Raw genomic sequence first — 13,812 nt, 5'->3', positions numbered from 1 at the left:
GTTGCTCGTGCGCCCTTATTCGACGAATATATAAAATAATACTCGTACACAGAAGCAATGCTAAAACGCTGCCGTTTTCTTTCGCCTGTTACAGCGGAGGGATGGCCGGGCAGCACTACTGCCTGCGCTGGAACAACTACCAGTCGAACATGACGTCGGTGTTCCATCAGCTCCTGCAGACCGAGGCCTTCGTCGACGTCACGCTGGCCTGCAACGAGGCCTCGCTCAAGGCGCACAAGGTATGAAAATTTGAGTTTGCGACTTTTAACAAACATAGATTCCCTTCGTTAACGTCGCAGTACACGACGTCGGAGACAATATTCTCCGAGAGGAGAAGAGGGAGAAGACCGGGGAAGAGTGAAAATTTTTACACGGATCACACACTTGAGCGACTACAAAAAGGAGGAGGGGGAGGCTATATAAGACTGCGCGAAAGATAAGACCGCGCGGCGAGAAAGGGAAGATTGACCCGGAATATATATACACACATTTTTCCCTCTTCCACCCACGCGCTCTATCGATCTTTCTCTCTCTCTCTCTCTCTCTCTCTCTCTCTCTCTCTCTCTCCCCCTACTCAAATCCATCTCATCCTCTCCTTCTCTCTCTCTCTCTCTTTCTCTTTATACATCCCCCGTTTTCTTTTTATTTCATTTCCTGGCCTTTCCCTCGCCGTTTCTCTTTGTCTCCCATCGAGCTTTATCTCTCTCTCTCTTTCTCTCTCCCTTTTTTATAAGCTCGACTCTCTTTCTCTACGCCTTTTTTCCTCGCTCTCTACTCCGCGTATACGACGTCTGCGCGCCTTTTTCTCTTTCTAGCCAGCGCGCTCGTCCCCTTTTTCCTGAGAGAGAGAGAGAGTCTGTGCCTTCGCATCTCTGACAGTTTTTATCCTTTCTCTCCCTCTTTCTCTCTCTCTCCCTCCCTATCTATCTCACTCTCTTTTTATGTTTACCGCGCGAGCGCTATCTCTGCTTCTTCTTTGTTCCATCCGTCTCTTTTCGCGGGGTTTCCGTCCGTTCTCCTCGTCGAGATTCCTTTTTCTCTCTCTCCTCTCTCTACGCGAGCTAGCGGTTCTATATGGCTTTTTCCCCCTACGGTCGCTTCTCTGTCTCTCTCCTTCTCTGCGAACGAATAAAAATTCATTGTCTCTTGCGCTCTCGTGTTTTCTTTATTTATGCCTCGCTGGAAAAATGTTTGGATTTCGGCCGCACTCTTTTGACATCCTAACTTCGTTGCGCGTTGATGTTAACAGAATGAATTTCGCGTGTATATAATTTTCTGAAATTCGCCATTTTCAACGTCAAACTTGTATAACAGAGGGCTGCGCTGTATATTTAATTAGGCCGAGCGAGGATGAGAAAAAAAGGTATTACACGGAATAATATTATCCTCCCCGGCAGAAGGTAGTCTCGCGGAAAGTCCAGAATTAAATTTTAAACTTTGCTTCATTATATAATTGTATAGAATTTCGAATTAAACGTAGCGGCAGCAGTGTCGGCAAATTCGAAATAAACCCTCTGAAATCGCCCTCGTTTCTCACACCTGTAATCCGCCCTCGTTTTTTCTTCTCTTTACAGGTGGTGCTGTCCGCGTGCAGCTCGTATTTTCAGAAGCTCCTGCTGTCGAACCCCTGCAAGCATCCGACCATCATCATGCCCCAGGACGTCTGCTTCAACGACCTCAAATTCATTATCGAGTTCGTCTACAGGGGTGAAATCGACGTCTCTCAGGCAGAGCTTCAGGTGAGCGAGTTTCACCCTCTTTTATCGTATGTGTATACGAGCGTGTGGTTCTCGAGAGCCGCTTTGAGTACATAGGTATACAAGGGTGGTTAGTTTTCGACTTCGAGTAAGCATGTTTATCGGTTATTAGTTACGGGATGGCTGTTTCATCCGGAGACAATGAGATTACGCGTGTACTTCTGTTTTTTTTTACAAGGAGATGTGCGGTGTTCATTGATTTGGATGGAAGCGAGGGATACTTTTTTTTGAAAATCGATATTTTGCTTTGTATGAAAACTCTTTTACAAAAAGAAGATCAATTCTGCAAGTGACCCGTTCGACTCATAAATACGAGTAAACTATGGAACTACCCTTAACAGCAACGACCCTTCGACGCCTCCAAGTTCAAACTCGCACTCCTTTCCCTTCGATCTCCCGTCGGTAACACGATCCCCAAACTTACCGACACCGGATACGCAACCCCTTATCACCACAGCTAGACAGCTCAGCCTTACCGTCGGCACCCCCTTAACCCAGCGGTCGGTAAAGCAGAACCCCTCGGATTTTTAAAAAACGAACTCCACCTTACTCGCGGGCAGTTTTTCACCGGCCGGCGCGCTGGGGTAGTATAGTCGACGACTACGAGGTCCTCTCCTGTCCCCCGCGCGTGCATGTGCGTGCGGCGGCGCGGATAAACAATATATATTTCGGTGGGCCGGTATTCGCGGCTCCTCCGTGTGTGAGCCAACAGCAGCAGCAGCAGCAGCTCTGCGCCGCCGTCGTTGTCGTCGTCGCTGCACAGTGTGTCGCTCGCGTATATTATTCGGTCGTGCAGCGAGCGCGTGTGTCTCTCTCTCGATACGTTTCATTTGCGATACACAGCGTACGCCGACGACGGGAATTTCGCAGCGCGCATCCGTCGCCGCTAATTGAGACTCTGAGAGAGAGAGAGAGGAGAGGAGTTGTCAAGTGTGTCTGTGTGTCTGTGCGCGCTGCTGAGATATATATATATATATATACATACACATACACACGTGTGCGCGTGTGTTTGTACTCGCGCGCCGCCAGGAAAGAATCAATTGTCGTCGTAGAGAGGCTCTGCGCGACTCTCCGAAATAAGAGAAAAGTAAACAACGCTGGTGGAATATACTGCTGTGCAAAAACTCTTTTTATAAAAGGACAGACTTTGCTCACGCCTATACACGTGAATAACAATATATATATAATCCAGAGACACCCGCGTGTGCGCGACTACACACGTGAGAGCTCTCTTCGGCGAAATAGAACAAAAAAAGAAATCGTAGCGTGATATTATCCTCTCGCTATAACGTTATATACATAGTGCGAGCGGTCGGTGACTCGTCGTTGCCATTTCTCGCTCTCTCGATCGACTTGGACGCCGACGACGTTTCATTAGACGGACGCGCCTTCTTTTTTGTATTATTTCTTTCTTTTTTTTTCTCTTCGCATCGTCGCTTTCTGGCCGCGTGTATTATACGTATTATATACACGCAGACAGGCTCGTGCACGCGCGCAGACGAAGAGAGAGAGAGAGAGAGAGAGGAGACGGCGGCGCCTTTCCAACGAGCATCGAACTCGTGCCGGAGGAGGAGGAGGAGGAGGAGGAGGAGGAGGAATTTTCTGCGGGAGACAGACGGAGAGGGAAAGTGCAGTGTGCGTATATGTATAAACGCATACGCAGAGACTGGGCCGAAAATCATCATCCTGTGGCCCCGTCGACCGAGAGGTTAGGTACGTCAGGCTCACGCATACTAATGAAGCCGCGAGAGCGTTTAATATTCGCGCGGATATGTGTGCATGTGTATTTGTATGTGTGTGTGTGTGTGGATGGCTTGCGCATGTGGGTGATGTTTTTTTTCGAAGGCCGGTGTTTTGGAAAAATTTGAAAGTCCGATTTACAACCGTCTCGCATCGACGTACACCGAAACGATAAACAACTTTACCGAGGCGAATTCGGCGGTAATTAATCCAATCCAACGACAAACTACATCGTTATAAACACGCGAGATTCGATTCCGGCGACGTTTCGAAATTTCGGCTCGTGATTCTCTGCTGCTGCGGGTCATCTGCGTGTGTGTATATATATATATATATATATATATATATATATATATATATATAACACGCATACGTACAAAAATATATATACGTATATACGTACACACACGGAGAGACTGCTGCTATAAGCGTCGCGGTGCTTTGATATTTTCGTCTCTATCTCATGCCGGTTGCGCCGGATGCCAGGAAAAATTTTCTGGCTATTGAATTACTACGACTCATGCACGTGCTCTCGGTATTTTTTTCCATCCTCTCTCGTCGCGCGTTACGCGGACTGAAAATTCGCGATCGATCGGCTCTCGCGTATATTTTCTTCTGTACATCTTATATCACTCGGAATTATAGAGAGGCGGTCTCTCCGTAATGACGATCAATAAAAAAAGCAATATTCGACCCTCCACTCGCGCTGCTCTTTGTTCGGCTATTAAGCTCACGGCGATCGCGCGTAATTTCCCTGATTTTTGCTGAATGACTCGTTTCTTTTCTATACACACCATTATACAGTCGAGGGTAGAATATGCAGGCTCGTTCTCCTGCTTATCGTCAGGTTTGAACTTGATACAGCGATGACGTGGTGCCTTAAAAATCACCTACGTTTCGCTATACACATCGCGCGAGAATACAATATAACGTATCGAGTGACCTATAGGCGCACGACGTTTATCGCGGAAGAGAGAGAAAAACAGATACGTAACATAATTTCGCGTCACGATAACGACGAGCAATTATCGAAACTCCAAAGTTCCCACAATTCCATACACACACACCCACACACACACACACACACACACACACACACACATCCCGAAGCACGACTCTCCGGCGGCTCAAGGCCACCGAATTCTATTTCCAACGAAGCGCACACAAACACACCGGTCCCAAAATGGCCGTCTCGAGAAAAGAACCGACAAAAAAAATGCCAAAACCACCTTGTAAAAAGAGAGCCTCCTTACAATTCTCTCTCGTAAAACCTCGGCGCGTTGCGTTATGCGCCTATTCGATATTCGCAGCAGCCGAGAGGGATTTGCGCACACGAGTGTGTACGTGTTCGGACTACCTCTGCCCTCTGCGCTCATTTCGCGCCGGTGTTTCTTGCAATTTCACGCCCTTACTTTCAATCTTTCCCCGTCGCCTCTACGATTCATTCATTCCTTAGTGTTATACCTACACCTTAGAGAGAACAATTTTTCGTTAAAAAAATTCATACTCGAAAAAAAAATTTCACATCAAAGCGAGGCAAAGAGCACATAGATAAAGCCTCCTCCTGCGCATCCTCGCTAATCTCTACCCTCCCTACACTCGAAAAAATCCCTCCTTTTCGCTCTCTATTCTTCCCTCCTCTCTCCTCTCTCTCTCTCTCTCTCTCTCGTGCACACATACGAGCTTCGACAAACAGGCTCGTCGGCGTCCCCTCGCCAAGCCGCAGCCGCCGCCGCCGCCGCCGCCGCCGGGCGCGACGTGCTGGCACGCAATGTTGCTAAGCCCCGTGATTGGTGCACACGACGCCGACGCGAGTCTGCAGCAGCAGCAGCACTGAGGTATAGTCTGCGCTGATTTTGTGCAGCCGAATGCGAGACGCTCCGCTGGACCCTGTGCGCGCGGATGATTCTAGATGCGTGTTTCTCTTTCTTTTTTTTATACAGTCAGCCCTGTGCGCAGGGAGGTCCGCGTGGAATGAGATTTTTCGGCGCGCTGTACGCGGGGAATTAAAAATTCTGATGGAGTCGACTGTACGCATCGGGATTTTGATTCAACAAGTATACGTTATACCGTTATTTTTATTCCACGCTGCAGTGCGGTCGCTCCCTTTTCTCGCGCTTTTCTTCCCACCCCTGTTGCTCTCCCTCCCTCTCTTCATGCTCTCCTTTGTAGTTTTGAGAAGCGGTTAAAAGCGTTTTCATTGTAATTAAATGAGCCATTGTTCCTGATTGAATGACTCGCCGCGCGCGTTTTGTATTTGAAATGCGCGCGCGCGCGGAAGTAGGATTTTCGCGAATTTCGTTGAGCCAGCTTGCCTAGAGAAACATTATAAAAACACCCGCAGCGTCTCGACCGAGTTGCCATTATACCCTGATAATCGGTAGGGGACGACGAAAAATCGTTGCGACTACACAACCGGTACTTAAAATTTTTCTCTCCGCGCGCACGCGGGCGCCAAATTGCGAGGTGTAGACGCTTCGGATCTCCTCGACGCAGACGGTAATTTCGATCGAGATAACCTGATTGCAAAAAAAAAGCACAAGTATTCCTCAAAAACCGCAGCGGTTTCGTTGAAGGTCGAGAAGGGAACGACGCGGCGTCGAATTCGCATCGACGCATGGTTCCTCTTCCGGCCACCCTCTCGTCGGTCTATTCCGGAAAAAAGCCATCGCGGTATATCTCTCTGCACGCGCGGGAATAAGAAGAAGAAGCAGTGCAGCTCCGCGGCGAGGAGAAACGAGTAGCGAAGCGTAGAGAGAAGAAAGAGAGAACAAGTATCAACGACTGACACAGTCCTTCGGACTCGTTCCTCCTCCTGCCGCCTGTCCTTGACACGACTCTCCTTCTCTCTCTCTTCGTCTCTCTTTCTTCGTCCTCTACGGCTCTCGGCGCGAAGAACCAGCCGCGTGTGCGCATGGCTTATTCCCTGTGTATTATACCGCCAAGCGGCTGCACATCACACGCTTCTCATGCCCGTGTGCGAATATACTGCGCGTAGCGTACGCCGATTCTTTTCTCCCTTTCCGACGCCGGCGGGTGGACCGAACGGATTTTAAGCCAGTTGCACACGGGGCTTCGGATTAGAATCGGCTCGTTTTACCTCATACGCACCTTCCAATTGTAACCTTGAGGGATAATTTTAAATTCAAATCTATGCGTGTAAGCACACCGCAACTCTATACGTGTGTACAAAGCTAATTAAATTCCGTCCAGTCTGGCGTTATACAGTAGCAAAAGTTACGAGAATACCCCTTAAATCAGGCGACTGTGAACGAGCCCTAAGAGCAGCATCTCTCCGTCCGGTCCGCGCACTCGTCCGTATACACGTATGTAAAATACCAAGAGAGTGAGCTAGAGTGTGCATACACATATACACAGTCGGAGGGAAGGGACTGGATTCGCATACGTATTCACAGGGCCGAGCGAGCCGCTCGACAGGCCACCGACTTCTCTCTCTATTTTTTTGCCCCCTTCGAAATTGCCTTTTTTCTGCCGACCGGAGGTGATTAGCTTCGCTGCAGGCGCAGGTATATTTTTAGAAAAAAAATTTTTTTCTAAAAACGATCGGTTAGCGCGTAAGCGTTAATAAGCAGAGCCGAGCGATCATCAACAAAAAACGAGCGCGAAAATTAAAGCAAGAGAGAGAGAGAGGGGGAAAATCCGCGTCGGGTGTAAAAATAGCTGAGTCTTAATCTCCGCGGAAAACAATCAGCGGGCGTAGGAGAGCGAGAAAATCCCATCAGGAAGATAGAGACAGAGAGCGGCGGCGTTAATGCGATTTAAAAGCGCGCGAGTCTAAGTGGCGATGTTTATAGAAATTAATTACGAAAAAACGCAGAGGTAGAGAGAAACGTGCCCTGAGAGAGAGAGGGAGAGCGCAATTGTTGTCTCGCTAACGAATCTCAAATGCGCTCTGATTTTCGCCCGAACGAATGTATATTCCAAATTTTTTAGCCTTTCGTCTCGCGGTGGTGTACGTAAACGTGTACGTAACAGTCGATGTCTCATTCGCGTCTCCGCGCACGTATGCGTTTCTCTATTCTTCTTTTCCTCCTTTTCACTCCTCTACCGCACCTTCAAATGTAGACTAATGACTCGCCTTCTCAACGATTCTCTTTGCACCTGTTTCATCAGTCGCAGTTATTATTCATCCCTCGGCGTTTAATCCTTTACGAAAAAAAATTTCGCTCGCGATCGAGTAACAATGCAACAGAAGAAGAAGAAGAAGCCCGAGCAGGCAGCATTAATCCCGGCCCTCGCGCGCAAATTAATATTACTTTCGTACATCGAGAATTGAAGGTCAAATTACACACGTATATACGGCGCGGTTGCAGCCCGCGAAACAATTGAATTCTCTTCTCTCTCTCTCACTCTTAAGCCCCACTGCACAAAAGCTCCGTCCGGCTGTACGTATACGCATGTGTGTGCGTTCCCTTTGTCCGCCGTCGTCCTCTCTCTCCCTATCCCTCTTTTTGATCCTCGAGCGCCGCCGTGCGAGCGCGTATACCTATCCTACGTGTGCACTTGTCCCGAGACGGCGGCCCCCTATACCCAGTTCTTTGATGCGTTCGCCAAATTTCGCGATTTCTAGCTTTGACTTATTTCCTTCGTTATATTTGTCTTGCGTGGGCATATTTTTTTCTGCTCTCCTACGTAGGGGGGCTCTGCTCGAGTGGAGGGATCTACTTTACCGACTGATCTCGGTAAATTCTTTCTTTGTAGGTCCTTAATTCGGTAAAACGAGCGTTCGCGTACATTGTACTCCAGTGTATTTTCTCGACGACACTCGATCCCCAAGCGCATTGTATTTTCCTTGGCTGCAGGAGCCGTTTCTTCGATTACCGCTTTGTGATGCCTCCTTTTTCTCTCGTGATTATTTCCTCAATTTTCCGGCGAATGCGATCGCTCGTTTCCGTCCTCGCCGTACACACGTACGTACGTATACACTTTTTCCCCGTATCGCATTGTCTCGCTTTCCTTCGCTCGCTCGGCCCAGTATTTGTTTTGCCGAGAAATTTTGTTGCCTCCGTGTGTGTATGTGTGTGTGTGTGTATGACGCGCATACGTGAGAGCGAAAAATATTTACTTGTAATCTTCCACGTTTTTTCGCTGCGCTATACGTCTGTCCCGTGTGTATTTACCCCGGGGAAATTGCCGATAAACTTAAGTTATCCTGGAACTTTTCGTGCGCAATGATTAACGAAAAAATTCTCTTCTTTCTGTTACAGGTGAGTTACCGATTGGAATAGCAAAAAAAGGCCCGACTCAAAGCGTAAGTCCAAAAACAAACGCAGTTGAACAATCGCTCGTCCGGCTCCTGCAAAGCCGGTGAAAAAAATCTATCAATTCACCCTCCGCCACAAAAAGTACACATGCACACAGGTCCTAAGCGGAGACTTGAAAAAAGGACGATTGCAGTCGATCGAGAGCGAGCGAGAGAGAGGATAGTAGGCGGCAACGGCCGAAAGGAAGGGTATAGACAGAAAGAGTAAAAATGAGCGAAGGGGCCGCGCGCAGCATCCCGAAATTTCCGACGAAAGATTAATCGAAGATTATACGCGTGCCTCCTTCTTCTCCTCGCGAACAAAGTCCACCCCCACCGTGTATTTATTATTTTTCGAGGCTCGAATTTTCCGAATCCTTCGCGCAAAAACTCCATTTCAGCGTCAGAACCATGCCCCCGTAGACACAGCGTATACACGACGAGCCAATCAATGACGCAACGCTCGCGTCCATCTCGCAGCGCGGAGTGTAGCCAAAAGATCAACGCGCGCAGCTCGCGGAAGGGCTGCGCCGCTGCAGAAATGGAAAAAAATAAAGAGAATCGACGCAGCAGCAGCCGGCGACAAAATAACGATTAAAAGAACACAGAGAGTGCTCGGGGAAAAAGCGGCGGCGCGCAAAGATCACGTACGGCGCGGAGCCAAACACGCGCCCGCGCGCTCTCTCTCTCTCTCTCTAGCCCGGCGAGGAGAGTGGTGAGAGAGAGAGAGAGAGGGATTACGTGTGCGCCGCGTCCCTCCCCCTACACTCGCTTGTCGGGCTTCGATAGATTGATCCTCTTTGTCGCCCGCATACCTTTCGGCCTCCGACCTCTCTCTCACTCGCTCGCTCACCCTCGTTTGCTTTACTTTTCGACGGAGAGAGGGACACTGCGTGTGCGAGGATAGGGAGGGAAGCGACGCCGGCGCGACTCGACTCCCCTACTCCCGGACCGAGGAGGCTCGCCGCCGTCGATTTTCGTGCCTCCCGAAAGCCCCTACTATCGCTCGCCTATAGGTATATAATACTCGAGAGTCTGCAACTCTTTCGCTAGCTATCTATAGAAAAGTACGCTGCAACCACGTGCACTGCATTAGACGCTCGCATTAGACAGAAGGATATCCTTTCGCAGAAACACACCGTTCGCAACAATAGGGAGCGGTCTGGACGAATACCCGCGGAGAGAGAGAGCAAGCCTATAAGCCGGTGCGCTGATGTAAATTTTCGATATTCGGCGGCCGGCGATCAATGCCGCGGGCCGCGTCGGGGAATTTTCATTACGGGACGCCGTTGAGACTCGCCCCGCCAAACTACTACTCCCTCCCGCGAGAGCCACCTTCGTCGCCGCCGCTGCTGCTGAGCCTCTCTCCTCCCCCGCTTCCTCTCTCTCTCTCTCTCTCAGGAGGGAGGAGGGCGAGCTGGTTGGTTCGGTGCAGCTCTCTCTCTCCCTCTCTCTCTCTCTCTCTCTCAGCGTGTGTATACGTGTACACGTATAGACACACCATAACGCACTCGGCGGCCTTTTCGAGCGCGGGGGGATTTTTTGTCTTCGTTTCTGCTCTTTTTTTCGCGGGCCGCTTTGTTTTGTTTCTTATTTCATTGTTCTGAATAGGGGGGCAGCGGACGCCGCGGATCGAAAAGCGAGCGAGTGGTCCTCTCTCTCTCTTGCTGGGTGCGCGTATGGATTAGAGAGAAGACTCCAGCACGCGCGGGAATTCGAGTTTGATTTTTTGCGCAGAGGTGTAATCGATTCGATTTTGTTTGCTCGGCAGTTTTCCGAAATAGGGGGGCGTTATCCCGAGCGCGATGCGAAGAGTTTTCGCGGAGGACCCTTACGAGATTTTTTAGGGGTCCCTCGATTAATCAGTGTATAGGCGTTGCGCAACGCTAAAAAATTGAAATCGCTGGTGGATTAAAAAAGGATTATCGGGGTTGCGCAACGTCGTTATACTCAGTCTACATCAAAGGGTCCGCGCGCAGTCGGTAATAAAAATCCGCGGACGTCGCCTAAAATATACGTTTTAATTAAAAGCTCGTATCTTCCTTGGCTCGCAGGAATCTCGAATGCACGCACGCACGTGCTATATCCTCTATTTACTCGCGCACGCACACACACACACACATAGTAAACTTTCCTTCTCCCTTTTTCTCGATTTCTCGCTCCCTCTCTCACCTACTTACGCTCGTACACAGCTTCCTCCTCGGGTTATTACTTTCTCTTTCCTTCGCTCCTTCCATACACACGCCGTACGCTCGCGCGCGCGCGAGATAGCTACGATGTCCTCTTTTTACCCCTTTTGTCATTCCTGCTCCTTCGGCCCCTACTTGCGCGCCGCTCTTCCGGTTTCTCCCGTCTTCCGAGCGCTTATCCGTTTTCACCGACAGAGATAGAGAGCGTCGGCTAATTTTGACCTTGGCACTCGAGATTCCGTCCGTTTCTCTCTCTCTCTCTCTCTCTCTCTCTCTCTCTCTCTCTCTCTCTTCGTGATATCTTCTTTCGTTCTTATCGCGACCGGGTGTTTTCGCGCGCTCGATTCTTCGGAGTAATCGATCACTCTCGGTGGTATGTGTAAACACGAGGCAGCCCCTTACGAAATTTCAAAAAGCTGATGTTGTGAACGCCCCCTAAAAGGCGAGCAGCTCTGTCTCTCGCGACGACTCGTTGTTCCAGAGCTGGCGCGGCTTCGAAAATTTAAGCTGCCTCTCTGCGACTAACGAGTGGACAATCGGATCACGCTCAGTCGGTATGTGTGTGTGTGTGTGTCTCCCCCTAAAATATATGAGCGCGTCTTCGGCGTGTGCGGGTGTGTAATGTATACCTCCGCGTTATACACGGATATGTATCTCTCTGTATCTGTCGCTCGCGTATAACGATGAGGTTTGCATGACCGGCTCTGCGCCGCGTGTATAATGTACGATGAGAAATGATCCAGCCGGATTTCAGACATATCTCGAAGCTTTTCTGTCACAGGCGCTTTTGTTCAGTTCGCTTATTACTCTCCGCTTTAAACAAATTAGTCTAGAAAACAAAATTAACAACGCATCCACGCATCAGGTGCATACAAGGGTCCCAGCTCCGCATTCCCCCTCGAAGATCTCTCGCGCAGGTATACGTCCGCCGACAGGTATTTTTCCCTTCCCTCCTGTCATTCCTCGGAAAATTTCAATCTGTCATCCCTAATTAAAGAAGCTCGTTTCTCCCTAAAAAAAATTCCTCGACTCCGCACGAGATCATCGTACACATTATACATACAGCACACACGTCAAATCCCAAAAGCCGCATCGTCAGCCAAGCCACACTCACGTGACCAGCGCAGCGTCGGCGGTGGCAGCACCCACACCGACGCGTCTCACGCACATACACACACACACACACACACACGGCATCTATATATAATACGCTCGACGAGACTACGCCTCCAGCAGCGAGCATCAGAGAGAGAGAGAGAGAGAGAGAGAGAGAGAGAGAGAGAGAGAGAGCAGAGTCGGGGCGGCGGAGAGCGAACCACGCACTCGGCGAATTTTCGAGCCCTCCTCTTTCGCCTCTCCTCTCCTCTCCACGTCGTGTCCCTCCTCAGACGCTTCGCGCTCCTGCTCTCCGCTCTGCTACCGCTGCCCGCGCTGCAGCGCACACTTGCCGAATGCCATTTCACTTTCGTTGGGCTTCGCGAGTGTATAGCGTGCGGTATATACTACAACGGACGGAGAGCGAGTGAGAGAGAGAGAGAGAGAGAGAGAGAGAGAAGGAAGAATTACCGGCGTCTGTCTGTCTCTTCCCCCCTTTCGCGAGCGCGCTCGCGAGTGCCAGTGTGTTGCCTGTATATAGTGTATATAGACTCGGCTTTCTTAGTGAGGGAGAATCTCTTCTCGGCTACTTCCTTTTCCACGTCTTTATCGCCGGCTCGCTTTCGCGGGCCTTTTCCTCGGCCGACTTGTGTTTTTCTCCTGCGATTCGCCCGCGCACGCCTGCCTTGTGTATATACTGCTGCTGCACCATTGAGAGCTTTCTCGCGGATCTGCGACACATGGACGAGATTTTTTCCAGCCCTCGTCAGATAGGTGAGTGTGGAGGAGGCTTTATACGCGGCCGCAGCAGCACATCACGTGCTGCATGTGTAATAATAGCCTCCTTCTATATATATATATATATATATATATGAATCTATCTCCGACGATAAAATACATGTGGAGAAAGAGAAAGAGATAAACTCTTATAATCTTCTCGGCTGCGTGTAAAAGAAAGAATTCGAGCGTATGAATAATTAAAACGGCGGGGTACACCGCCGGTCGTTGCTACTCTCTACCTCGGATTTGGATTTATGTAAAGCCAATGCAGATTGCCGCTTGTATATTTGTCCCCGGCCATCGGCCACCTCTCGATTTACAGCCGATCCGTACGTGCGCATACAGTGAGTTTCGAAATTTATAGTGCGCGCAAGCTCGAAATTTCTATACACGCGACTTTCGGCAATCGAGGGCCGGAATTCGATTGGCGCCGCGGCGGCTGAATAATAGTTGCTAATTCATAATTGACTCGTCGCGAGAAAAATCGGAGCACAATCGGCGACGTTGTGGTGTATTCGGATTTAAAAAATATCGTAACGAGAGAGAGAGAGAGAGAGAGAGAGAGAGAGAGAGAGAGAGAGAGAGAGAGAGAGAGAAAGCGACTCGGCGGTCTCGGTTTTATGGGAGCCTTGAGAGAGTGACTCTTTGTGCGTATGTATGTATGTATACAAGCGCGACGGGTCGTAAAAACGCGCGCGCGGGGGACAAAATCGGCGACAGTGGCTCTATTGTGTGCTTTGGCTGTTTATTTTTTCGAACCCTATTACATACACGTACCAAAATTCACCCATTAAAAAACGAAAAATATACAATCTTCGATCGATCCATCGAATCGCCGAATACCGATCTAGCGATGCAGTCGAAAATTTCGGCCGCCACAGGCTCGCTGCAGCGCACGATATATTCGCGTCTCGTGTGTGTGTGTGTGTGTATGCGCGCCGGCCGGGAGAAGCAGAAAGAGACAAAGGTATATATATCTACAGGCGGC

The 13,812-nt window shown here is 49.6% G+C and overlaps 1 protein-coding gene across 8 annotated transcripts in view; it reads left to right on the top strand.

The window, feature by feature from the left end:
- LOC100123373 (protein bric-a-brac 2) overlaps positions 1-13,812 on the top strand; it is a 43,930-nt gene that overhangs the window by 21,224 nt on the left and 8,894 nt on the right. For all 8 annotated transcript variants that reach the window (XM_032600545.1, XM_031931315.1, XM_031931312.1 and 5 more), the window contains 2 exons: positions 95-239; positions 1,575-1,739. In XM_032600545.1, the coding sequence (XP_032456436.1) occupies positions 95-239; positions 1,575-1,739 (310 nt within the window). The remainder of the gene's footprint in view (positions 1-94; positions 240-1,574; positions 1,740-13,812) is intronic.

Source organism: Nasonia vitripennis, chromosome 5 (genome assembly GCF_009193385.2).
Source record: "Nasonia vitripennis strain AsymCx chromosome 5, Nvit_psr_1.1, whole genome shotgun sequence".
Classification (NCBI taxonomy): Eukaryota; Metazoa; Arthropoda; class Insecta; order Hymenoptera; family Pteromalidae; genus Nasonia; species Nasonia vitripennis.
Note: the sequence above shows the minus strand (reverse complement) of the source record. Positions and strands in the feature narration are given on the sequence as shown.